This window comes from Antechinus flavipes, chromosome 3, assembly GCF_016432865.1.
Source record: "Antechinus flavipes isolate AdamAnt ecotype Samford, QLD, Australia chromosome 3, AdamAnt_v2, whole genome shotgun sequence".
Taxonomy (NCBI): Eukaryota; Metazoa; Chordata; class Mammalia; order Dasyuromorphia; family Dasyuridae; genus Antechinus; species Antechinus flavipes.
In genome coordinates this window covers 27,638,351-27,666,001 of record NC_067400.1, presented here as the reverse complement: position 1 = coordinate 27,666,001, position 27,651 = coordinate 27,638,351, and the positions used below count along the sequence as shown (strand labels likewise).

General features: G+C 41.0%; 1 protein-coding gene across 5 annotated transcripts in view; it reads left to right on the top strand.

Annotated features, from left to right (window-relative positions):
• The first annotated feature begins 2,106 nt into the window (after positions 1-2,106).
• MECOM (MDS1 and EVI1 complex locus) overlaps positions 2,107-27,651 on the top strand; it is a 671,393-nt gene continuing 645,848 nt past the window's right edge. For all 5 annotated transcript variants that reach the window (XM_051983139.1, XM_051983137.1, XM_051983138.1 and 2 more), the window contains exon 1: positions 2,107-2,239. In XM_051983139.1, coding sequence (XP_051839099.1) covers positions 2,203-2,239 — 37 coding nt within the window. In that variant the 5' untranslated portion in view covers positions 2,107-2,202. The remainder of the gene's footprint in view (positions 2,240-27,651) is intronic.

Here is a 27,651-nt window from a genome sequence, read left to right as displayed (position 1 = left end):
AACCACCCATCTATCCACTAGTAGTGTGCACATGTCAGTCATAGCTGGAGAGGAGCTAGGAATTCAGCATTTGGCAAGTTTGCTGTCACCCTTGCAGACTGGGCGAGTACAAGGTTTCTCTGATTCCGACTGGATTGTTAGGGTAGCCTTCCTTTGGGGGGGGGGGAGGTTTCCTATTGGAGTTTTTTTTTTCTCCTTTCCCGTGCCTCCCCTCACCCCATCACTCCTTTTCAATTTGTGTCCCTTAGGATCTGCACTTGAGGGGCCCCAGGGGAACTTGAAATTGGAGAAAAGGGTGAACATCTTTGACAAGACAACGGGCGAAGAGAATGGGAAGCGAGCTTCTACGTTTCTGAATATATAGGGACATGAACCGTTAGGATCCTTAGGAACATGAGGGTTGATTTCTGTCTACCCTTCACAGCCTGGCCTAAACTCTGACAATAAATAGCAACAGGTACGATTGGCTAAAGCCAGTCATCACAGCCTCCCCCATCACCCTCCTTTCTCTGGGGCTGCCCGCTCTCCCCCCAAAAAGTGATGGTTAGGATTTGATTAATTTTTGTAAACGTGAACGCTATGGATGTATTGGCGCACCACAGGGACTGAGAAGATTGTAATTTTCTTTTATAGTGTCTGGCAGGATTTGCAACAGATATTAATGGAGACATAAATAGCACATGGAAGGTATTGAACAAAACTGTTTAATTCAAGAAGGTTGTACCAGGAGAAAAAATCTATATGTAGCTGGGATTGATTCATACCTCTAACAGGGCCAGCCCTTCAGGAGTTCCCAACTTCAGCGTGTCCGCTTTGATTGGCAAATCCCGTAATTAAAGCAGATCTCCACCATGGATTTTTTTGGGGGGTGGGGGTGGATGGAGGAATGGAACAGGAGGGGGTTTGGGGCGCACATGTGCATGCGTGTCTGTTTTCTGTGCATCTGGGTGTGTGTGAAAAGGGGAGGCAAGTCAGGCTGATCTCCGGCGGAGGGGCCGGAGTGAGGAGACTGGGGGTCGGGGGCATTAAGGGAGAGGGAGCAAAGGGGAAACCGGATCTCGCAGAGCAGGCACGAGCTATGCCCCGTCAAGCCCTGGGGCAGCCAGCCGGTTCCCAGCCAGGAAGACGTAGATCCAGGCGACCGAGCGTCGCGACCGGGGGGGACAGGTTGAGGGTGTGTGTGCTGAGATGAACTATGGAAATGTGGCCCAGATGACAGCGCCATTAATATTAGATTAAAAATCCAGAAGGAAGGAGTCATTGATTCTGCGCCCCACTCGGAGCGGGAGCAGCAGCGGCGGCCGCGGCAGCAGAAGCTCCGGCGGCACCGGGCGCAGCGGCGGCAACAACAGCAGCAGTCGGCTGATGTCTGGGTTTGGGGACGCATTCGCTGCTGCTCTCAGATCCCTCTTGGAGTATCCATCCCCTCTCCCAGCTCGGCAGCTCGGGAAAGAAAAAAGAAAAGAAAACAACAAACCTTCCCTCGTCCTGCTCCCCCCCCCCCCTGCCCTCCCCACCCCCACCCGCTCGGTGTGAAACATTTTCCGTAGGCGATGGAGGGACAAGGATGGTAACAAAAAAAATAACAAGAACCCAGAAGCTTCTTGGGGTTTCCAACTTGAACTCTGCAGCCAGGGCTGTCCACTCCCCCCTCTTACCTCGCCCCCCCCCTTGGGCGAGGTATCTGCTCCCCTCTCCCCCGCTGGCTCTCCCCCGCCCCCCCTCCGTCGCCCGCCCCGCGTCCCCCTTTCTCCGCCTCCTCCCCGATTGCCATCTGACAAGATCTCCAAATCAAAGTGATAAATCGCTCCAAACTTTTTTTGGCGGCGCTGAGATGTTGGAGGGGCGTCTAGCGCGCATGTGCGAAGGTGTCTGTCCAAACTGACAATGCTGGAGAGATAGCGAGTGTGGATTGAGAGAAAGGGAGAGAAGGAGAGAGAGAGAGAGAGTGAGTGAGAAAGAAGGAGAGGGAGAGAGACACAGAGAGAGACTGAAAGAGAGAAAGACATCGAGAGTCTGAGTGTATGTGTGTGTGTGTGTAAGAGAGAGAGAGAGAGAGAAAGAGAGAGAGAGAGAGAGAGAGAGAGAGAGAGAGAGAGAGAGAGAGAGAGAGAGAGAGAGAGAGAGATTGAAAAAGGAGAAAAAGATCCAAGAAAAAAAGCACCCCCCAACCACACCAGCGGCTGCAGGACTGGGCACAACATGAGATCCAAAGGCAGGGCAAGGAAACTGGCCACAAGTAGGTGCAATATCGCTTTTCTATTGGCTTTTCACCCTCCTCTGCCATCTTGCATATGTCGAATGTGCCGGGTATCTGGAGCTGTCCCCAGACACTGGGGACAGAGTGGGGAAACCCGAACCCCGGCTGCAGCTGCAGCAACCTGCCCCAGCATCTTCTACTGTCCCGCGCCTCTCTGATGATTGGGGTGGGCAAGGGAGCAAACGCAGCGGGCCCTCATCCCTTGGAGTAGGGCAGCTGCATCAGCTTGGGATGAGAGGGGTGGAGGACGGGAGTGGGGGGTAGGGGGGAAAGGGAGAAGAACTATGACAAGGCAGAGGAGGGAAGGGAGGGCGAGGAAAGGAGAGAAGGAGGGGAGAGAGAGAGAGAGAGAGAGAGAGAGAGAGAGAGAGAGAGAGAGAGAGAGAGAGAGAGAGAGAGAGAGAGAGAGAGAGAGAGAGAGCGCTTTACCTCCCCCCTCCCCTCAGGCGGAGGAGAGATGCCTTCGGCCAACCAGCTAGACCAGGGTCTGAGAGGAGGAGGGGAAACGTGAGGAGGGGGTGGGGGCGGGGTGGGGGGGTGGCAGGCGGTGGGGAGAGCGAGGGAAAACGAAGACTTGGGAGGATTGCGTTTGTTTCTGGGCTTTGGGGTTCAGGAGAGAAGGGCAGAACGGCGGGGTAGACTGTCACCCCACTGTGGAAGGTAGCGGCGGGTGGCGACGGCCTCGGAGCCCGAGTTGAGAAAAGTTCCAGGGCTGGCTTTGGAAGTTCAGCCGAGGCCGGGGAGGCTGCGAGGAGCCGCGGTTGCTATAGTGGGCGCTGTCGGCTCTCTTCTCAGAGGCTCACGGCCGAGAAGGGAAGGAACTAGGGAGGCGGAGGCTTCCAGAGCCGAGGGGAGGCAGGCAGGCTTGGCAGACTGGAGCCCCGGCCGCGGCTGTCGGGGCTCAGGGGCAGGAGCTCAGCTGAGCATCCCTCGGAACCGAGGGCAGGTGGGAAAGGAGGAGGAGGAGAAGGGCAGTGTAGGGTGGAGGTGGAGTGAGTGAAGACAAGCCGAGATGGGGGTAGGTAGGTAGGAAGGAAGCGTGGCAGCTTGTAAAACCAGCCGCTGCGGGCCCAGGACTGGGAGGGGGAGTGCGCCGAGCCAGGGAGCCCGGAGCGGTCTAGCCGACTGGAGTGTCCGTCCTAAGGGTGAAGGCAGGCGGGTCACTCGGGACGGCGGCGGGGCATTGATACAGAGCGCTGGGGAAGGGGCGCAGAGCGGGACTGGGTGTAAGTGTTTGTGAGGGGGTGGGGGATCCGAAGCCACGCGGTTGCACCCCCCCCCCATTAAGTTGGCAGGGCTAAGGAGAGGGTGGGGAGCGGCGCTGGTGGAGAGCTGCTTATCCTCGGCGATGTGAACTCTCACCCACATGTACCAGCTTTGGTATACAGAGGTTCCTTCCTAAAATATCCAACTCCCCCACGGGGAGAGGGAGGAGGAGAAGAGTTGGGTGAACTGGTCAGAAAATTGCCTGAGCAGACTGCTCTGTCAGTGTGAACTGTAACCCAGAATTACTGTTGAGAAAACAGAATTTTAAAAAGATTTCATTTTTATCTCTGGTTCAATCCAATCCATGGTACGTTGGAACTTAATTTTGTATCATTTGGAAGGTGTGCATATATATTCATGGCCTTCCAGTGTACACATAACACTGTTTGCATACACACACGATTTGCTAAGCACCTCCAGGAAGGGGATTCTTACTATTTCATACATACATAAATATATATCCATTAAAAACCCCAATAATAAGGAAAATGCCAAACGCTTTTCAGAGCTGCCTCATAAGACTCTTCCACTGTCTTCTTTTTCCTTGTCTCCCCTCTTTCGTTTCTTTTAACACTTCCTGAGCCTTCCCTAGAGTAGTAGCTTTATGCCCCCCACCCCCAAGTCACATTGCGGTCCGCCTCCCTCGCCTCTTGGGGTTCAGGGGCTACGCTGAGGGAGGGAGCCACCAGCCAGGCAGTGGAGCCCGGCGTCCCTGAACCAACCAGCGCGGAGGCGGGTTCTGCTGCCATCCTCCTCTTCCTCAGCCTTCGGGAACCCGGCTCTCAATTCGGTCTCAGTGTTGTCATTTCCAGGCGCCTTTCCAGGAGTTGGTACAGTTTGGCTCCTCCAGGCAGCCTGCTCACACAGGCAGACACACACTCACGCAGAAATTTCTTTTCGCCTGGGTCTTAGTGACCGACAGAAAGACTGGGGTTATTTTGGTAATCGGTCCATCTGTTTCTCCTTTGGATACTGTTCGTTTCATTTAGTTGCGACAGTGTCAAAATTCGCTCCTTCCTGCCTTTCTTATTTGCTTTCCAATGCGGTTGAGGACTGGGATTTTCATCTGAAATAGACACACACACACACACACACACAAATATACACACACATATCTACACATATAAATATAGACCCACATTCACATATACTTTTAGGCGTGCAGCCTTTCATCCACAATGAAAGCATAGGGGAAGATGGCAGATGAAAGCTTTCTAAGTTGTGCTGGATAAAAGAGGAAACTTAACTTCTTGTCTTATTACTCAGCTTGCTCAGAAATGAAAGGGAGAAGGCAACGCCGACCTATTTTTATTTCCACAAATTTTCTTTGAAACTTTCAAAACGATTTTTATTTAATCGCAGGGACAAGATCCGACTCAGTGCTAAGTGTTTTCCTTCCCCAAATACAACCTAACACCCACCAAACATAAAGAAATGCACACCGAATTCTTTCTGATTTGCTAATAATTGCATTACATCCGGTGGGAAATCATTTGTTTTATTCACTGTGGCCAAAGGTACAGTAGTTGATTTCTTGAGAACTGAATCCGAACATTTAAAAACTTTGTTCTTGGCTTTCGGGTCTCCTCTTTCGTTGTTGCTGCTCGCTCTCGCCGTCTTTCCCAGACAGATGCGCCACTGCATCCTATAATCCTTCAGTGACAATATAGGTAATAAAGGAAATCATATGAAAACTTCGGATTTTGGATTTTGAAACACCATTTCCTTTTCCTTCAATAGCATGTCAGCTTCATCGCTAAGCCGAGGAGATTGGGAGAGACCCCTGTAATTCAATCCTTCTAACCAGAAAACTTTGTAGCTATTATTCCAGTTTAGGCGTTCCCCCACCCCCTTAACCTTCTACGTTCTACGTTCAGGGGAAAACAAAAAGAGAAAAAGGCAATTTATTCTATCTAAGTGAACCAACTCTCGTCCAGGTCTTTTTTTTTTTTTTTTTTTTTTTGGTTTGTTTGTTTTTAAAGTTACACTGGAAACAAATCACATCGAAATGCAATATTTTGCCCACGGCAGGACTTTTTCCTGCAAGGGTGAAATTTACTAGTTGCCGAACACTCACTAATTCAGCTACTTTATCTGAAGTTCCCGGGACTCAGCCGTATTCTTGTTAGTCAAAGTACATAATTCGGAAAACAGGTTGATCTTCCTTTTTCTCAGAATGAAAGAACCACTCAGGTACTAACTGGAGGATTTGGTGTGTGTGTGTGTGTGTGTGTGTGTGTGTGTGTGTGTGTGTGTTTTCTCTTTTCAAAAGACAAGATTATCTGAAATACAATAGCTGAAACAAAGAAGCCACGTTGGAATTTATTTAGGAGGATTTTAAACCTTAGTTTGAAAATAAGTAGAGGAGATCTCAAGACGCCTGACTATCTTGAAGGCACAGCCTAAACACTTGGCACTTACCCTAACATTTGAGAAAAGAAAAAGAAATGTCAAACGAGAGAGGGATGCCCCAGCTCCCAGAGCCCATTCTAGAGCTCTCTGAGCAAGACAGATATTTCAGCCTGATCCCAAGTTTCTAAATATTTCGGGGGAGGGGGCGGGCACCTGTATGGGGTCAGAAATACCAATGGGAGATTGTTCTGACTGTGGAGCATAAGGAGGGGGCCGGGGTCGGGGGCTGATCGAGGTTTCTGGAGCTCCTTCCACCTATACACCTCAGGAAAAAAAAAAAAAAGCCCAAAGCGACAGCTCCTCAACTTGCCAACAGTGACACTTCCCAGGATCTCAATCTCAGCAATGAACAGTGTGTAGAGCAACCTCCTTGGAGTTCTTAGGGCGTCCCCCCGTTTACCCCCCACCCAGTAGCCTCGTAAAGAGACAGAAGGCGATCAGATTAGTAGGGACACACGTGGGGGGGGCACTTGTTACTTTTACATTTTATCGCTTTTTTTTTTTTAAACAGGCAGTCTAATCATCAAGGTAGGTCCCGAACTCGCTAAAGTTTCCCCCTCCCATCCTCAACATCTGAGATAATAAAATAACACGCGCCCAGGTTTCACCAGGATTTTTTTTTTTTCTCCCTGAGCCTATAATTTGCCTTCCTCTAGTCCTTAAAAGCCCCTGATTGAAAAACAGAGCTGCCAAGTTTATTTGCCTGTTTAAGACTCTGTCCTGGAATTTGTTTTTCAAAGAGGGGAACGCTGGCCCTGACCAGGAGGAGAGTTCCCCCTTCTAGGAAGGCTGTTTATTTGCCATTTCTTTACCATTACCCGGGGCTTAGTGTTCCTTTATTGCATTTGGCACTTGCTGTAAATAGTCTCCTGCAACATTTGTGTGTGTGTGTGTGTGTGTGTGTGTGTGTGTGTGTGTGTGTGTGTATGTGTGTGTGTGCATTTAGCCAAAAAAGTCTCTGAGTTTAGGGAAAGGTTAATAAAGCGTTTCTCTCCTCCGTGGCCCCCTCCAAATCGGTCAAAGAGACGGTTTATTAGCAGAAGAGGGGAGAAGGGAAGAAGGCTCCGTTTTTGTTTTGTTTTGTTTTGTTTTCCATTTTTGGAGGATATAAATTCTCAGCCTTCTCTGGGCAGCTCTGTGCATGTGTATGTATGTGTGAAAGGGGAGGGGAGAGGGAGAGAAAGAGAGAAAGGGAGAGAGAGAGAGAGAGAGAGAGAGAGAGAGAGAGAGAGAGAGAGAGAGAGAGAGAGAGAGAGAGAGAGAGAGAGAGAGAGAGATTGTTCTTCAAGTTCCATAGGAAATAGGCTCTCCAGAGCTTGATAGCTCTGCTCATTCCTTTCACCTTAATGCTCTTGATACTATGAGAACCAAAATACACTCAACATGAAGCAGCCTATTGCAATATACAAGCATTTGTGTGCGTTTCTATATATATGTATGTGTGCATATACATATATGTATATAAAAGCAGGAATTTTTTTTTCCTTCAGGGGAACTTTTTAATAAGGTTGAGGAGACTGATTTGCAAGCTCTTTCTTTCTGAATAACTTGCTCCCCAGAGGATTTCCAGAAAACAGTATCAAGTTAGCTAAGGTTGCTACATAGCCTAGTATGAAATGACCAGGCAACACAGATATGTAGGGCTCACTGACCCCATTCTTGGAGGTGGGGTAGGGGAAGAGGAGACAATATGGCTATATACTCAGTTTCCTATTTCATGTCTTTTCCATTTGAGTCTATTCCCTAACCCTAACCCTACACATTGCCTTTTATTCTAGTTTTCCAAACATCCAGAGTTTCTTCTGACTTCTTCCTAAGGACTTGAACCCTCTTTCCCCATTCTTTCCTTGAAGGCAGGAAACATCTAGGACCTCACCACCTCATCCCTCAATTCCTTTAGGATTTGGGTTGATCTCAATTGAGATGAAGAATGATAATGTGGAGGATGGCTTTTGGAACTGAGGAAGGGGGCCTCAAAGGCAGGAGGGGATACTGGTGGTGATTCAGGCCTTCTGTTCTGTAGTCCCCAACATGGCCCTGCGGGCAGGAAGCCCTTGGCCCCAAACAGCTTGGGAAAGAAAATAATTCTGTCCCTTTCCATTCTGAGAAGTGCTATGATGTCTGGACAGTTCTTCCCCTGGGATAAATGCCTGCACTCTGCCCATTCCCCTATGTCTGGGCACACAGCCCCTTCCTTTGCTTTGGCCCTCGGATGCCTCCCTCGAAACTCAGGCAGACACTGGAGGAAGCCAGCTCTCAGAGGTGGGGGTGAGGGTGAGGGTGGTCCATGGGACAATCCTATCCCAAAAATGCCAAACACATTTCCCCTGAGCAGTGGATTATCCGTTTGACTACCGTAAGTAGCTGGAATTTACTTCTGTCCATTTTGTGAGGGAGTTTGTGTGTGTGTGTGTGTGTGTGTGTGTGTGTGTGTGTGTGATGTGTGTGTGTGTGTGTGTGTGTGTGTGTGTGTGCATGCTCAGGCACTTTCGATTCTCAGTTCTCCCATGTGAGCATGCTCTTTGGGATGGGCTAAATCGAACCCTCCCTTCCCCCATCGCTTAGTAGGATCCTATTGCTAAAATTAGGTCTTACCCTGTCCTACTCTTTTGGACTTCCACTTGCTTCCCTCAGTGAATTCCCAAAGAAACTTGGCTGTGTAGTGAGAACGTGTGTGTGTGTGTGTGTGTGTGTGTGTGTGTGTGTGTGTGTGTGTGTTTTGGGGGAAGGAAACAAATAAATAAAACAGAGAGAATTGAGGGAAATATCCTCCCCCCCTTTCTTCCCTCCAAGCTCACCCCATAGTTTGCAAACACAGATTGGCATTCTTCCCCTCCCCCAATGAAAAATGTAATCCTTGTTAATTAACATTGCTTACAGGGCCTACAAGAAACTTAAGAAATGTTTCTACAAAGGGAAGGAACTGTTTACAAAACTCTTTCAAAAGTGTGACATATTGCCACAGCTCCAGGACTAAAAAGCTAAACACACTTACTTGCCTTTGAAGTTCCCCTGGCTGGGCCTGCTAATTTGACTGAGATTCAGATATTGCTGTGGGTATAACTAATGACTTTTACCTATTTAGACTCAAGTGGGAGGAGACAAAGTCCTGGATTCCTTGTCCAATGGGTCCCTCTAGAGACTGGGCTTCTGGCTTTGAGCCAGTTCTGTACAATGTCAACATTGAATATTTGAATTCCCAGACTCTATTTAACAAGTTTCTAAATAAATAAACTCATTGTGTGTCTGTGTTTAAAATTATTTCACCTCTTTCATAAAAGCTACAGCATCTTATTACATTGGCCTCTGAGGCTGATTTTTTTTTTTTTACCCCTTTCTTTATAAATAAACACAAACAGAACTCAATGCAATTTTCCCTGGCCAGCCTTCTCCCTCCTATGTGTGCAGAAAAAGGGTATGGGCTTATGGAAATTTGGGCAGGGATATTAAAGTGAAACCCGACTTATTTGGATCATTTTGTTCTAGCTGAGCTTCAGTCTTGGCTAAGAGAAAAGCTAAGTTCAGAAAGTCAGCTAAATATTAATCATTTCTAAAAGGAAGCTCAAAGCTGGGCATTCCCTTAATCATTTTGGCCATAGGATGACAATTAAGCTTAAGGGAAACTTTTGTTGGTACTGTAAACGACCACTTGAGCTCATGTTTCCCAACACATGTAAGCTGGTGGATATCTGTGCACCCAGATATCTTAAGTAGAGAGTACTGTCTTTAGGCTGATGTTGTTTACGCATCTATGGTCTTGAATGGGGCCTGTTTATACATCTTCATGGGAGGGAAGGAGAATTAGTGGATAGAAGAAGGGTTCTAATCCTACTTCTGACACACAATAGTTCTGTGATTCTAGTCTGAATCTCAGTTTTCTCTCTTTTAGAATGGGCATGATACCATACAGAATTGTTGTAAGGGTCGAGGAATATTACAGAAAGCACTTTGAATCGCTGTGCAAGTCAGCAATTGTTATTATATATGTGTCCAGGTGAAACAAATCATGAGTATATAGGTTGTTGTTTTCATATACATACTCGTGCAGGTATGGGATTTCTATGGAGAAATATATTTGTTTTAAAATCCATGGTTTTTAAAAACAAGAACTCTCTAGACTTCTTGAAAGTATGGGTCCTCATATGGAGCTGTTAGAAAAAGAAAGTTGAATTTCTTTATGTGTACAAAGTATTTTTTTAAAGGATTTGAAATGGCACATTGCAAACCCCATAAACATTTGGCTGGTAATGTGGGGAACTCAGAGCCAAGAAAAAAATAATCCTACCAACCCACAAAACCTTAAAATAGATTACAATGATCTTAGCCATTTTAATTTTACAAAAAATAATAGCCATGATTAAAATGGAGGAGTATTTTTCTTGGAGCTGTATTCCTTTGCATTATTGGTAGAACTTTTTTCGTGGTAAAGAACTGTTTTATTATGTATGTGGGAGGGGATGAGAAACAAAGCAAATTTTTAGTCAGATTACAGATTTTTCAAAAGCTACCTTTCTGGAATAACTTATTGTTTTGATTGCTGTCATCCTCTTAATTAAGAAACATGGTTTTGGTTAGCATCATTTAGATCCTTGCTTACCCAGTTTTACAAAAATTTCCGGAGAGGCAATATGATGGGTGAATTGAGCTCTGGACTACACGATCAGGAAACTATGGGTCATATTCTTACCAAGATACTTGTTAGCTATGTGATGACCTTGTTCCAGGTACAAAGGGGCACTTAAAAAATGGACATACTTAGGAGACGACTCCTCGTGTTCCTCCTCCTCCTCCTCCTCCTTCTCCTCCTTCTTCTTGCTTCTTCTTCCTTCTTTTTCTTTCTGTCAAACAAGAAAAGAGTTTTGGGATTTGAGACCAGAGCACATAGGTTTGAATTCTGTCTTTGAGTGACTCAGGTCAAGTTATTTGATATCTCTGGGAGTCAGTTTCTTTATCTGTAAAATCAGCCTTCAGCTTTGGAATAATTGGGAATCTAAAAATACTATATGACCAGCTCCAAATCTGTGATACCACTTTTAAAATTTAAGATATAGAATTTAGGTCTCGTGTTTTTCAGTTTTTTGCAGAATGAAGAATGAATGCATAAATTAGTTCAGTGTGCCTAGAGCAAAGCAGACTTTATATGCTTATGGGATGATTGAACCTAAAATGTCTTCAATCAGACAACCATTACAAACTCTGTTTTCAGGAGATATTGTTTCTGCATGCAGGCATGTCTAAAAATCTTAATTCATTGTTCCTTTACTTGGGGTCTGTGATCTTAAAACAATTTTTAATGACTATATTTCAACATAATTGAGTTCCTTTGTAATCCTATAGATTTTATTTTATGCATTTAAAGATATCTGGAGATGATGGTGGGCTTCCCCAGACTGCCAAAGGGTCCTTTCCACAAAAATCCCTATCTCAAGGAATTACTAAATGGATTAGGTGTTTGCTTTATTTACCCATTCATTCATTTATCATTCAATTTAAACATTTTAAAAAATATTTAACATTCATTTTTAATTTTTGAATTTCAAATTCTCTTCCTTTCTACAGCATCTTCTCCATCCATTGAGAAGACAAGCAATATTACCCATTACACATGTATAGACTAGGTATTTGAAACTGTCTTCAAGGACTCAACCCTGAGTATGACATGTATTTTGTCCATTTACACTGATCTTGAAATAACACAATAGAGAAAGGTAATACATTTCTAAGTATGACCTAGTGAACACACACACACACACACACACACACACACACACAGTTAGATCTGTAAGAGCCCTTTGAAGTCATTTAGTTTCATTCCCTTGTTTTTTGCTGTGGATGTTTCAATTATTTTTCAATTGTATCTTATTCTTCAAGACCCCACATGGAGTTTTCTTAGCAGAGATACTGGAATGGTTTGTTATTTCCTTCTCCAGCTCATTTTGCAGATGAAGAACTGAGGCAAACAGGGTGAAGTGATTTATTCAGGGTCACCCAGCTAGTGTCTGAGATGGGATTTGAACTCAGGAAGATGAGTCTTTTTGACTCCAAGCCTGTCACATTGTACACTATGGCGCCACCTAGCTGCTGCCCTCATTCTATGGATCACTTAATTCACATGCTTTTATCCAACAATTCTATGTGCCAGTCACTGCTGGAGGAGTGACCATTCCCCTGAAGGAGACCATTCAGGAAATCAAGCGCCTGGGGCATTAAGGGACTTGCATAATGTCCCATAAGTAGTGAATGACAGAGTCAAGAGTTCTTTTCAGTCCCAATCCAATTCTCTCTCCACTGTTACTGTGATAATAGGCTTTGAATGGCTGAGCTCATCCCTACTGTTGATGTCTCAGGCTGACAGTCTAGTCCTCAACAATCTGGCCCCAAACTACTTCTCCAACCAGGTGTCCCACTCTCTTGTTTCACTTCAACAAACTGCTCAGTGCACGTTTGCCCTCCGGCTTAATACCATCTTGTTTTTTGGGTTGGAATGTCCTCTTTTGTTTGCCTTTAGAAACCCCTCCATTTTCACTGGACTCAGCTCACACCCCAGCCCATTCAAGAAACCTGTCCTGATTAACCTAGAAGTTCAGAAATGACCAGACAATCATTGATTTAGATTGAGGAGGAATCTCAGAAACTCCCCAGCCCAACTCTTTCAATTTAGAATTGAGGGAAGATCACTCACATAGTAAGTGGCAGAGCTGAGGTTTGAACCAGCATTTTTTTTCATTATATTTTGTCACCCCTTAGGGATCTGAACTCACTTCCTTGGAATCTGCCCAACATTGTCGTGTTTAGGGCTTTTGGAATTTCTTTTCTTTTCTGTTTTACTTAATGGTATTTTATTTCTCCAATTATATTTAAAGATGGTTTTCAATATTCATCTTTGTTAGATTTTGAGTTCCATTTTTTCTCCCTCTTTCCCTTATGTCTCCCCTCCCAAAGACAGCAAGCAATCAGATATAGGTTATAGATGTACAATAAATGGAAACATTATTTCCATATTAACCATGTTGTGAAAGAAAAATCAGAACAATAGGAGAATACCATAAGAAAGAAAATGAATATACAAAAAAGAGGTGAAAATAATGTTTCAATCCATACTTAGTCTTCATAGTTCTTCTTCTAAATGCGGATGGCATTCTTTTTTTATTCCAAGTCTCTTGGAATTTTTTTAGATTACTGTATTTCTGAGAAGAGCTAATTCTATCATAAGTGGTCTTGCTGTTACTATGTATGATGTTCTCCTGGTTCTTCTCCCTTCTCTCAGCATCAGTTCATTCAAGTCTTTCCAAACTTTGATGAAATCAGTCTACTTATCATTTCTTATAGAACAATAATATTCCATTCTTTTCATGTACTGTAACTTATTTAGCCATTTTCCAATTGACAGGCATCTATTCAATTTCCTCGTATTCCAAAAAGAATTGCTATAAACATTTTTGCACATGTGGGTGGGAATTTCTGATATTTTAGCTGTCTGCTTAAGCCACACGGTTTATTACTACATTTCTCTATTAATTAGTGTAAAAGAGCAATGAATGCATTTGAATCACAGGTTCTAGGTTTTAATCCTGACTCTGCACCTCACTATGTATATCTATAAAATGAGAAATTATATGTAAACTATTTCACACATCTGAAAACACTTTTTATATGCTGGTCTTTGTTACTAATCTTGGGTAAATTATTTAATTTTCCTGGATCTTTAATTCCCTTTACTGTAAAAAATGAAGGGCTAGATGAGAAGTCCTTCCTTGCTCTTGATTTATGATACTATGCCTCTTATACCCTTTTCCTTGCATATTCACTCACACACACACACACACACAACCATTTCCCAAACCCACATAATAAAGAATGAAATATAATTTTTTGCTTCAACCAGCAATATGGTGCAATGGAGTGAACGCTTGCCTTGAAGGCAGAGGACCTCCAGATCTGAGACTCATCATCTTTTGACCTTGATCAACATCCCTTAACTTCCCTGGATCTAAATTTCTCCCTCTTTGTAAAAGGAGAAGTCGTACCACACATTTTCTAAAATTCCTTCTAGCTCCAGAGGTAGAATCCTTCCTCATTTTTTGTACTTACTTGATATTATCTCATTTGATCTTAAAGTAAAAACATTTGCAATATGGGGGAAAAAGGAAAATGATAAATGTTGGAGGGGATGTGGGATAATAGGGAAAGTAATTTGCAGTTGGTGGAGTTGTGAACTAATCCAAGCATTCTGGAGCGCATCTTAAAATTATGCCCAAAGGACTATAAAACTGTCCATACCTTTGATACAACAATCTCATTACTTAGGTCTATATCCCAAAGGCATAAAAAAGGGGAAAAGACCTATTTGTACAAAAATATTTATAGTAGCTCTTTTTGTGGTGGCTAATAATTGGAAATCAAATGGGAAATGGCTTGAACAAGATGTGGTATATGATTGTGATGGAATTTTAAAATGCTATAAAAATGATAAGCAGGATGATTTCAGAAAAAACTGAAAAGATTTACATGAACTGATACAAAGTGAAGTGAGCAGAACCAGGAGATCATTATACACACTTAACCTATGAAGAATTGTAAATAATTTAGCTATTCTCGTCAATACAATGATCTAAAACAATCCCAAAGAATTGAGATTGCAGCATACTATCTGCTTCCAGAAAAAGAACTGATATTGTCTGAACACAGATTGAAACATGTTATTTTTCACTTTTGAAAAACTTGTGTCTTCTTATGCAAAATGTCTAATATGGAAATGTTTTATATATGGCTGAACGTGTATAACCTATATCTAATTGTTAACTGTTCCTGGAATGGGGGCAAAGGATTCAGGAGGAAATGGTCCTAGGCTATAAATGGAGGAAGAGGCAAGTACAATGGTTCTCTGCTAAGAAGCTTTAGTTTATTTACAGAAATTTGTTACATTTTAGAAAAGGACGATAAAAAGAGAGCAGAACTGACTTCTTGGACAAATACTGGCTCTGAAGGAGCAAAGGAGGAAATAAATATTTCTATAGAGCCTACTTTGTGCCAGACACTCTGCTAAATTCCTTTATAATTATTGTCTCCTCTCTCTCTCTCTCTCTCTCTCTTCTCTCTCTCTCTCTCTCTCTCTCTCTCTCTCTCTCTCAACAACCCTGCAAGGATTATAATCCCTGTTTGACAGTTGAGGCAACTGAGGCAAACAGAAGTAAAGTGACTCACAGATGATAAGCATCTGAGTTCAGATTCAAACTCAGGTCTCTTGATCCCAAGTGTGCGTCACCATCTGTTAGTTATGAGACCCCAAACAAATCAATTTGCCTCTAGGCATTTTACTGAGAGAAAATTCTTAATTTAGGGTTTGTGAACATTTAAAAAAATAGATAAATGAATTTCAATGTCATTTATTTCCTTTGAAATATCATGTATTTTGAAAAATCTGATGCTGGGAAGGGCTCGATAAACTTCACCAGATTTCTAGGACACAAAAATAGGTTAAAACCCTCTGATCCAAGACAATACATGCAAAGCATTTTCCAAATTGTACAGGTAGAGGAAATTTCCTTGCCAGGAGTTCCCAGATTACCAAGGAAATCACTGGTCTTACACATGCATGTGTGCATGCATTCACGTTTGCATGGCTACCCATATGTATTTATACACGTGTTTACATACACAAATAGCAGGTATATATGTGGATTGTACACCCTTCCCCCCTGTAAGGGAAAGTGAAAGTGAAGACTGTAAATAAAGGAAGTTTATAGTTAAGGATGAACGGCACCAGCCTCTGAGACCAGCAGGAGTTGGGGAAATACATAAAGGCTTGTCTCACTGTGTCAAGACAGATGAAAACTTTCAAATGTCTTTTACCCCATGGGGTGCTAAGTCATGAGCTCAGATACATCATGCAAATTGCAGACTGACTCTATAATCTGCTGGTAACTGGATGCCATTTGATTCTGGTGAGATTCACTGCGTTCTGTATGAGACATCTCAATCTTACTGGGACCCTGTGGGCCAAAGTCCCAAACCCAGTTCTCCCCTGCCGTTCTGAACGGGGGTATGTCATGAAACAATCAACCCATTGGAAAGGGATGGCTAAGTAATTAATTGAGGATTCAGGGTTCAAGTTCCAATTGGTTTTAAAACAAACAAACAAAAATTTTTTTTAAACACCCTTTCCTTAAACTGGTTGTTTGGATTAGAGAAGTGAGGAAGGCATCTGAAGCCAATAAAAATGTTTTTGTTGTTGCTTTATTTAGGAAAAAGCCACACAACAACTTCTGATCTCCAAAGTGGTTAAGTCACTTTCACCAGTTTCCACTTTTCATTGAGCTTTGAGACTTTGAGAAAAATTTTAGAATGGAAGCTGCCTCTGACCTTAATTAAATATAACATCATACATATGACATTATATATTATATCCCCAAACCCTTCTGATGTAAAATTCCGGTTTTTGATTATAAATTATAAACCAGAAAAGAGAGACTTTTGCAAAGTGGCATTTCTATGATAAAGTTATTTTTGATTTCATATAAAGATTTCAGAGCAAACACATGGGAAAGATGGGGGGGAGTAGAGAACTGTAATTGTCTCTTAGGTTTCAGCACATTCTGTTGTTTTAATTATATGATATAGATTTTTGAGTTGTTTGTTTTTCTTTGGTTTTGATCGAGACCTTTGATTTAATTATTTATAGAGTCATTCTACCAATGAAAGCGATTCACTTGCAGCATTTCTGGAAAGTCTATTAATAATAATACCACCACCTACCATTCTTACAATGCTTTAAGGTTTGCCAAGTATGCGTATGTCATTTCTTTATAAACAATTTATTGCATTTATTGCAACCATTCTGTGAGAGAGGACCTATTATTATTCTCCTTTTACACAAGGGGAAACTGAGGCTGAGAGATTAACTGACTTGTTCAGGGTCACACAGTTAATAATGTCTAAGGTATCTTCCTCACTCAATGTGTCACCTAGTTGCCTTTAAGCTTATTGGGTTTAGAGTTATGGGAACAAATCTCTGCTTTGTTATTTATTATATATACAATTTATATACTTATTCATTATATATTATTATATATAATTATATGTTATACAATTTGTTACATATTATATATACAATTTGGGACAAGTCATCCCAACTCTTTTAGTCTCAGTTTTCCCATCTATAAAATGAGGAGATTGAGCTAGATTGCCTCTGTAGTCCTTCCAACCATAAAGCGGAGATTTTCTGATCTTTGAGTGTTCCCTTGAGGTATTGAAATGCTAAGTGATCTCCTGAGGCCATAGGTCAATATACATCCCAGATCCTCTTGAACCAGGTCTTCTTTTCTCCAAGTGCCATTCTTTCTCTAGTCACACCTCAGTTGCACTTCTCAATTATTTCACATAATTTTTTAGTTTTAAAAATTCCATTCTGGATCTGGAACTCTAACAGGGTAGGGAATGCCCGGTGTATTAAGTTCCTCTACTGAAGCTGATCAGATTCACAGCTTCTTTGACATGATATACTTTAAAGAGTTGTCTAGGGTACGGAGAGTTTAGGTGATCTGCTCATGGGCACACATTTAGTGTATTTTAGGGGCAGAACTGGGACCTAGGGCTTCCTGGTGCCATTGCCCAACCCTCGATGTATTCTGCTGCTCAGTTACTCATCACACAATACAGATGCTGAGCTCCGAGATCTAATGCTAAAAGGTACCACTCAAATAAAAACAATTTATCATAAAATAAATTTTAGGAGGTCTTTGGTTTGCTTTATTATATATACATATGTGTGTATACATATGCATATATATATATATACACACACAAATATACACACATATATGTGTGTATGTGTGTGTATTTGGTTATGAATTATATACTCTAAATGTGCTATTGTGGAAACAGAACTATACTCTGGAATGGGAAAGGCACTTAATAAATGCTTATTTATTAGTGCCTGGTACGGGGTAGGTGCTTAATAAAAGCTTGTTTATTCATTGATCGATGCATTGTTATTGCTATGTTTGATATTCCATGACCCCATTTGGGATATTCCAGAAATACTGGAGTGGTTTGCCATTTCCTTCTCCAACTCATTTTACAGATGAGGAAATGAAAGCAAACAGGGATAGGTGACTTGCTCAAGGTCTTACATCTAGTGTTTGAGGTAAGACTTGGATTCAGGAAGATGAGTCTTTCCGACTCCAGGGCTGACACTCTAGGCAGTATAGGACCCTCTGGCAGTCCCTGGCAGCATAACCACAGCTGGTAACTTCTGGAGCGGGCACATGATGAGTTGGAGGAAGTCATAGGAAGCTGAATGGAAAGAGCCTTGGAGTGAAAAGATCTGGGTTCAAATCTCAATTCTGACAACTATTCCTTGTGTAAATCTGAAGGAGTAGCTTTCAATCCCTGAGCCTTAGTTTTCCCAGCTATAAAATGAAGGGGTAAGATTTGATAATTTCAGAAGCCCCTCCCAACTTTATCCCTAGGATTCCATGAATCACTAAGTCTTTCCTGAACACACACTGTAAGCAAAGGATGTATTTCCCATTGGGGCTACACAGCTGCAGACACATCCATACCCTGTCCCAACTCATGATAGTATTTTATTACAGCTGTGTTAAAGAAACACTAAAGTCCTCCTCTTGTATCTCATCATGGTGTCGAGGGGACTCTGAGTCTCAGAGGCTATCCTAGCTTAGTGTGAGCTCTAGGGTGTCCCACTAAGTGCCCAGGGCTTTGAGGATGGGCCCAACAGCGACAACCACAAAATAGCTAACATTTACACAGTATTTACAATGTGCTAAACACTTTATAATTATTATCTCATTTGCCCCTTTAGAACAATCCTGAAGTATAGATGCTCTTATGATCCTCATGGAAACTGAAGGAAAAAGATTAAGTGACTTGCCCAATGTCACACAATTTGGGTCATCCTGGCTCCAGGCCTGGAGTTCCACATACTGTCAGCTAGCTGCCCTTTTAAAATAATGATTCTGGGAAAGTTACTTAACCTTTTTTGTCTCAGTTTACGCATCTGTAAAATGTTCAGTGGCCAAGGTAGGAGAGATAAGGAAACGTAAAAATGAAGTGGACAAATTCTGAAAGGTCAAAGAAGTATTTTAAGGAATCTTGAAGGGGAAATGGTGGGAAAAGCAAAAAAAAAAATGGTCAAATCCAGTGTAATATGGATTAATAGAGAGCCAGCCAGTCAACAAACATGTATTATGCACTTACTGTGTGCTAAGTGATGTGCTGAATATTGGGGATACTAAGAAAGACAAAAATAATGCCCCTCCCCTCAGGGAACTCACATAGGGGAGATAATTTGAAAATAACTAGAGACAGAAAAAGCAATGTTAGTATTGGATGTAGAAAATCAGGAAAGGGGAAATGGGTTTTTGCTCCGGGATCAAAGGCATGGAGTTGTTGTATCCAGAATCATAAATATCAGTCATGTAACTTCCTTAACTCTGAGCATCCTTTAAACTTTTTTTTTGTGTGAATAGTTTTATTTTTATGTCTTATAAAGCTTTTTATTTTCAAAACACATGCATAGATAATTTTCAACATTCATTCTTGTAAAACCTTGTGTTGCAATTTTTTCCTCCCTCCCTTCTCCCCAACCTTTCCCCTAGACAACAAGTAATCCATTATAAGTTAAACATATGCAATTCTTTTATATATATATTTCCACAACTATCATGCTGCATAAGAAAAATGAGATCAAAAAGAAGAAAACTGAGAAAGAAAACAAAATACAAGTAAAAAACAACAACAAAAAAAGGTGCAAATAGGATGTTGTGATCCACATTCAGTCCCCACAGCCTCTTTCTGGATGCAGATGGCTCTCTCCATCACAAGTCTATTAGAATTAGCCCGAATCAACTGGGTGTTGAAAAGAGCCACATCTTTCAAACTTTTACCAGATCTATATAATGACCCTTTGGAGGCTGGAGCTCCTGATTGTTCTGGTGGATGGAAGAGGAACAATTCTAATGACAAATTAATTAGAAAATTGGTCTCTCTGTTCTCATATGCTGGGAGAAGGCCAGGTGGAGATGAGGCAGGAATCTTCTGACTGTAATCTCTAATGGCAAAATAACCTCTGGGATTTCTCCCTTTTTCTCCTTACCAGAACCAGGTAATTTGCCTGCCTGGGAAGCTGCTTTTAAAGGGGCAACACGACCCTAAAACATAACTTAAAATCGAGCTTCTAATTTGTGATGTGAAACTATTGCAAGAAATAATTGAGACAATTTAGAATGCCTAGTTTCCTTCAAAACTCAGCTCAAGGTCACCTTGAATATAAGCCCTTTTCTGCTCCACTCCTTATTCCGTATTCCCTGAATTATCCTGTGATTACATGACACATATTTGATATCTACTTATATATGTACATGTATTGTCCAATAGAATGTAGTAAATTCTTCGAGTTCGGTTCCATTTTTGACTTTCTCATCACAGTGACTGACACATAGGTGCTCAATAAATGCTTGTTAACTGACAGATTAATTAAACAGGAAAGAGCACTAGCTGCTGATTAGAACCTTAGGTGTTAGAACCTTAGAGTTGGAAGGTCTCTAGTCTAGCCCATGGAATTTGGAGTCTCATGTTGTTTCTACTCTGTCAGAAAGAACTCACCGAGGCTCTCTTTCCTCTAGTGCCTGGGATGGAGGTTGGCACTAGGATCATTTAGCCCTAGGTGGGAGACTGTAAAAGAGAAAGGGAAGAGAAAGCAGACAGGAGTAGATGCAGTAGAATGGGGATGGTGGAAATTTCTTTATCAATCAATCAATAAGCATTTCTTTAGCTTCTACTATGGGCTGGGCACTAGAGAGTCTGAAAAACACTCAAAGGATGCGTATCTTTTCCCAAGGAATTTGTATTTTGCCATAGGAGACAACATATATGTAAATGAATATGTAAATCTATGCCAAATTAATATAAGGTAAATTACACCTCATTGGATAGAATAAAAGAGGGAAAAGACAGAATTGATGGGAGAGCATAACAGTCTTGGGAACTCAAGGTGTTTGAGGTCTTTCTCCCTTTACCTCCTTCTATTTGAAGGAATGTATGTATTATGTTTTTGGATTAATTTTCCCTGCCCTGTGGCAAAGCCCAGATGGCCCCAGGCTAGTTACAGCTCGATCTCCAGCAGCTGCTTTCATTTTGTAAAGCCTTTCTGTGCTCTGGCCCCGAGCTGAACGGTTCTAACAATGCTCCTGGAGGACAGGTATGACCACAGAGGAAAGAAAATGTTCCCCCTCCCCAATGACACAGGTGGTTTTCAAGGAGTTAAAATAAATAAATGGAAAGGCCAAAGACACAGATGCTTCTATCCAGACATATTAAAATCAGAAGAGTTGAGTTTTCAGGACAGGACTGAGCCAATGTTTCGGGAAGTCTGAACATTGAATGCCAGCAACCCTCATGCCTGGCTGGTTTTAATCAATGCTATCAGTCTCTCACTTCCATAAGCACGAAAATCCATTCAATAAATGAGCTCACTGTTGCTAGAGGGACCAGGTACCTTCAGATGTACCCCAGTGCACATTGGCAGGATGTGCCCAGTGCATATAAGGAGTTGGACTGGCTGTGAGTGGATGGCTGCGGGGGGTGGAGGGGAGATAGACATTAAGCAGTTTTTAGGATCTATAGGAATCTGTGTATACTTGGACGAATTTGATATCCTCATCAATTCATATCTAGACCATCATAGAAGCTGATTGGTCTCCTTGCTTTCCAATCTCTCCTTCTCTAAAAAGCTTTCTCCCTAAAAGTTGGAATTGACTGAAAGGGAAAATATTAACCAGGAACTCTCTCTTCTTCCCCTTTACTCTCCAAAGATGTATCTATCTAGCTATCATCTATCTATAATCATCTATATCTATCTATCATCTATCAATCATTTATATCTATCTATTTATCTATCTATCTCCCTCCCTGTACATACATACCTATCCTGTGCCTCCACTTTCCACACCTGTGGTCTTTTATGCTTGAAATCTCCATCACTTTGACTTCTAATTATATTCTTAAATGATTAACTTTCCCCACATACTCACTCTTTGGAATTTCATTCTGATACTGTTGCTGTATTCAAATGTGTTGAACCTTCTTTCTCCCCTCTTTTCCACCTTTGTCCCCCCAGTCATCCTTGTGTTTATGACCAGATGTGAGTGGCTAAAGGAACAAATTTATTTCTTGTTTTGAAGAGAAGTTAAAATTCTGAAAGCAGCGATAAAAAAGTAGGATAATGGAGTACAATGGAAAGAAGGCTGGATCCAGTGCTGGAGGACCTAGTTTTGAATTCCAGCTCTCTCACTTATTTCCTGGGTAATCTTGGGCAACCCTGGGGACCTTCTGAGTCTCAATTTTTTCACCTTTAGAATAAGGGAGTTGAAGTAGCTCACTCTTCCACCTTTAAATATAGGATCCTATGGCACCATTTCCCCCCACTTTGCAGAATATTCAACACTTATGGATAGTTGTAGTGTACAAGTAAATAATGATGATGATGATGATGGTAAGCCACAATTCCTACAGTACTTTAAGATTTTCAATAAGCTTTCTACATGTGAGCATTTTGAAGTTCTGGTATATTTTTAATAAATGTGATTAAATAGTTCTAGAGAAGCATAAAGGATAGATATCTGAGATTCTAGTCCTGAGGGGAAACACCTACAAAGTCCCAGGAAAAGGAGATGAATTGTCATGTAGTAAACAAGTTTCATTGGGAAGAGAGAGTGTGGGAAGGGGAGTAACGGGAAAAAATTGGAAAAGCAGGGGGAGCCAGATTTTGCTGGATTTTATGGTTTACTCTTAAGGCAATGGATAAAAATTGAGGGTTCTGGGTCTGGAAAATAGGTGGGGAGGGTGAATGTTAGGGTTTAGTAATGTTAATTTCATACTTGTGAGGAGGATGGATTAGGGAGGTAAAGATTTGAAGCAGAGAGACCAATGGGAGGCTTTTGTGATGATCCAAGAATGAAGCTGATGAGGACCTCCCCCAGAGTAAGTGTTAGTGTGTGTACAAAATGGTTGGGTATCGCAGGGTAGCACTGACCAACTTTGGCAAATGATTGAACATAGGAGAATTTGAGGGAAGTTGGGGTGCAGAGATTAAATAAGGAGTCTTCTTATGAAACATAACCATTGTGTTTAGCACCTGTTCTAGTTGCCACAATGCTCTCAGTCTCCCAAAGCCAGTCATCAACTAATTATTATTATTGTCCATTCCATGCTTGTTGAGCAACTTTTTTATATAGAAAAAATTTGATCTGAATTTAAAATGGGCATTTCTGTAAATATTAATAGAATACAGAAAGATGATTGATTGTATATGAAACTTCATATCTCCATTATGAAGTTTCATTTTCTTTTTAAAGTAAATAAGTCCAACTATAGCTTTCAAAGTTGTCCTGTTTGTTCTTTTTTTTCCCTGATTTTTTCCTATTTATCCTCTCTTCTGCATTAACAAAATTTCAATGATCCTTTCTTTCTTTCCCCCTTATTCTATCCCTATCTTGCCTAACCTTCTTCCCTCCACTCTGACTGGAAAAAAAAGACAAAGGAACATCTAATAAACAGATATGGATTTGACAAGCAAAACAAACTTCCACATTAGCTGCGTCTGAAAAGATACATCTTATTCTATATCTTGAGTCATTTATTCTCAGGAGTGGATAGTATCTTTCATCAGTTGGTCATTCCATGAATCAGAGTCCTTAAGTCCTTTAAATTTACCTTTATTTATAAGGCTGCTATTATTGAATAAATTATCCTCCAGGTTCTACTTACTCCACTCTGTATTCAATTCAAAAAGGTCTTCTCTGGTACCATTCATTTTCATTAATAATTTAAAAAATCATTTGTATCTGCTTTTGTAGAATTCCTAATTTGAGCTAGAATAGATGGAAATGCAAGCCATAAAAATTTATTTTTGTTTGTTTGGACTTTTTCCCATTCTAGTTGGTATAACATATTTTGTCTACAGAAATACAAGAAATAATAGAAATGTCCTAAAAGGGGAGAAGGTAAACAGAATAGCCAAAGTAGTAAATGAGGGAGATGGAGGCCCATGGGATGTGTTCTTAAGATGGTCAGGACTGTGCCACGTGCCATGGGAAGATTCAGGGATTCATTCTTCATAGTTTGATGTCGTGTTTATTGGCTAGAGTCTGAAGGGAGAGTTTACAAAGTCCCTTGTCCAATAAAGGGAAAGGAAAAAATCTTCCTGTAAAGGAGGCTGCTTTAGAGATCCAATGTGCCACACCTTGTTTGGGAGGTGGAGATGAGGTGCTATTTCTTGTTTTCTTTTGAACTTTCCTTTTCCTTTCCACTTTCTTGTTCTTGTTCTTGTTCTTTTTCTTTTTGAGAAAGTAACAATGATTTCCTGCTCTTTTCTTTGGAGCATACCTTTTTCAGGAGCTGCTGAGAGGATAGGAGGTTTATGGTCCCATAGAGCTTTAACATTGCTTTAAATTCTTTGTATTCTGGCTTTACTAGCACATCCAGAACAAACTATTAAGCATTTATAACAATATTAAAATCACTCAATTGACTAAAGAGAACTACTGATTTTATATGTTTTCTTGTTTATCTTGAACAGGGAAAATCCTTTCTGGGTTCATCTTTATACCTTAAGAATGTATGGAATAATGGATAGAGCATTGGACTTGATACCAGAAAGATCTGAATTCAGATCCTGCATCTGATACTTATTAGCTGGGAAATTTTAAGCAAATCACTGACTACCACTGAGCATTATATATATTATATGTTGTCTTGGAGTCCAGAAGATCAAGATTTAAATTCAGCTTGGGACAATTACTAGCTATGGGATAATTGACAAAGGATTTGAACTTATCGGGCCACAGAAGATAGTAAGTTACAGCCAAATTGCTGATCTGCACCAAGTTCAATCAATCAGCATTTATTAAACCCTCTGGTACATACTGATGGAGTAATTTACACAGAGGGAATACCTTACTCTGATGAAATTACAGGTGCAGATAAAATGGGGATGATTATAAACATAAGTATAATCCCTTCTTCACAAAACAATTCCAATGAGATGAACCTCCTTTCTTTTACCACTTTGGAATATCCTAAAGCTCTATATGGATGTTGGCTAGCTTTATGACGGAAACTCTAGCAATAATTAGTGAGTCTCTTTCAATTGCTTCATTACCACTCCTTTTGGTCTCTCTCCTTTGTTGTCTCTCCCCCCCTTATTTTTCATGGCTTGGTTTGAGAGCCATCTCTCAAGTTGATGGCTGAACCATTCCTGCAGCCTCATCAATTCTCCATCTATTTTTTAAAGCCATTAGCAAACATTTTTCTTCTGCCTTGTCTTCATACTGCTTCTCTCAGTATCTAATGGCTAGGGTGGAGGAGCTTTATGGTTTCTTTCCTTCCCTGCTCTTCACTGCCACCATCCAGACCTTCTCCCTTCTCCCACATATGCTGTTAGCTTCTGCAAGGAGTTGAGACCCAAATAATATATGGGAAGACACTGGCCATGATTGATAACAACTTTTAGTAACACTGTCATTTGCAATTCATTAAATGCCTTATTTGCCATTCATATTTACTGAAAATTGATACTTATATATTATGAGTGTTCTCTCTCTAGATCAGATCCCTGGGAAATGCATAATTAAAAGAAAGCTTAATTTCAATTTGCTTTCATTTCTCCAGGAGAGAATGTTGTAATTATTCTGTATTTATTTCTTTAAGTACTTCCTCATCAATTCCCACTCTTGTCCTTTCTTATTTTAGCCCAATTTCCCTCACGTTTCCATTATACTCTGACTTTCCTTTTCCCAGAACATTGTTATGTAATTGTTCAGTGGAATGAGTTCGGTAATCAGAGGTTTTGATTCAAATCTCACTTCTGATGCTTATTACCTGTGTGACCTTCAGCAAATCACAACCTCTCTGGACCTCAGTTTCCTTCTCTGTAAAATGAGGAAATTGGACTAGATCAGTACTTCTTAAAGTTTTTCCATTTGTGATCCATTTTTGCTTGAGAAACTTTTATGTGGCTCCAGGTATATAAAATAGGTATACAAATCAAACATTAATAATGAATCAAAATTGTGTGATCCCCACATTCAGTTATGAGATTCCTTATGGGGCCATGACACACAGTTTAAGAAGCTTGGGATTCTCTTCCAGTTCTAGAATTATGTTCTTATATACATATATGTTCTCTGTCTCTCTTTGTCCCTGTCTTTATGTTTCTATCTCTTACTGTCTTTGACTCTGGGTCTCTGTGTGTCTCACTCTGTCTCTGTCTCTAGTCATTATTCATTCACATGAAGTTATGAGGTCTCTGAGCTTCAGTTTTGTCATCTATAAAATGGGGATCATAATAACTTACACACAGGGTTGTTGTAAGAAATAAATTCTTTAGAGTCTTATATTAATGCCAGTTTTTTTTTTCAGTCACTATGGGATTTAGAGCTTTGGGGAAGAAGGACTCTTAGAGATCATCTTGGGAGGTTTTATATTTTTTTCTGTCTCATGGACCCCTTTGGTAATCTGATAGAATCTCTGAACCCCTTCTCAGAATCATGTTTTTAAATGTGTAAAATAAAATACTAAAATTATATTGAAATACAATTAACAAAATATTTTTTAAAAGTTCATGGACCTCAGATTAAGAATCCCTAATCTAATTTATTCCCTTCATTTTTACAGATTAGAAAACTGAGATGTATAGAAAGGAAATGTCTTACAGTGCCATGTATTTAAAGATCTAAGTCCTTAATCTTAAAGATTCAGAGAGGATATGTCTGATAGTAGGAAAGACATGTATTTAAAGGTGAAAGAATTTACAGGTCATCTAGTCCAAGTACTCAATTTTACAGATAGGGAAACTGAGGCTTAGGAAGGTGATTTGGTGTCAAGAAGCCAGATGTTTAAAGCTAGAAGAGACTTTAGAGGAGATCTAGATTAAGGAAATTAAAATCCTGAAAGAGGAAGTGGCTTGTTCAAGATGATACAGGCAGTCAGCAGCTGAGCAAAGATTTGAACTGAGTTCCCTGAAATCTAAATTCTGTGATCATGTATTCTACCATGTTTCATTCCAATTGAGCTTCAGGTATGGGCTGGGCAAAACATGCACATATGTTCTCATTCTTAAGAGAATTCAGCCAAAAAGCATGTCACCAGCAACTGCCCACACCAGCCCTCCCTTGCCTTGTTGTACTGACTTATAAATGGGTGAAAGACATCATATCCCATTGTCTTATCTACAAAGGATCGGAAATATGGGCTTTAAAATTATTCAGAAAATTCTATCAAATAATGTCATTAATAATAATAATATTAATGTCTTATAATAATAATAGCTAGTATTTAAATAGTGGCTACTACATGCCAGGCTCTATGCTAGGCACTTTACAAATGCCCTCACAACATCTCTGTGATCTAGATGCTATTATTATCCCTATTTTAAAGATGAGGACACCGAGGCAAACAGGTTCAATGACTTCCTCATAGTCTCATAGCTAATAATAATTGTGAAGAGTTAACTTCCATCTTGTTGTTTCTTGAAGTCTTTTGAGGAGTCCTCAACTCTGTATTTTTGAGACCAGATATCTACGTGACCAACCTGGTCTTTGTTTCTATAATCCACCCAGTCAGCTTTGAAGGAAGATGCTGATATTGCTGCTTGACCAGCCCAAATCTACTTATAGAGATATCATGGCAAAGTA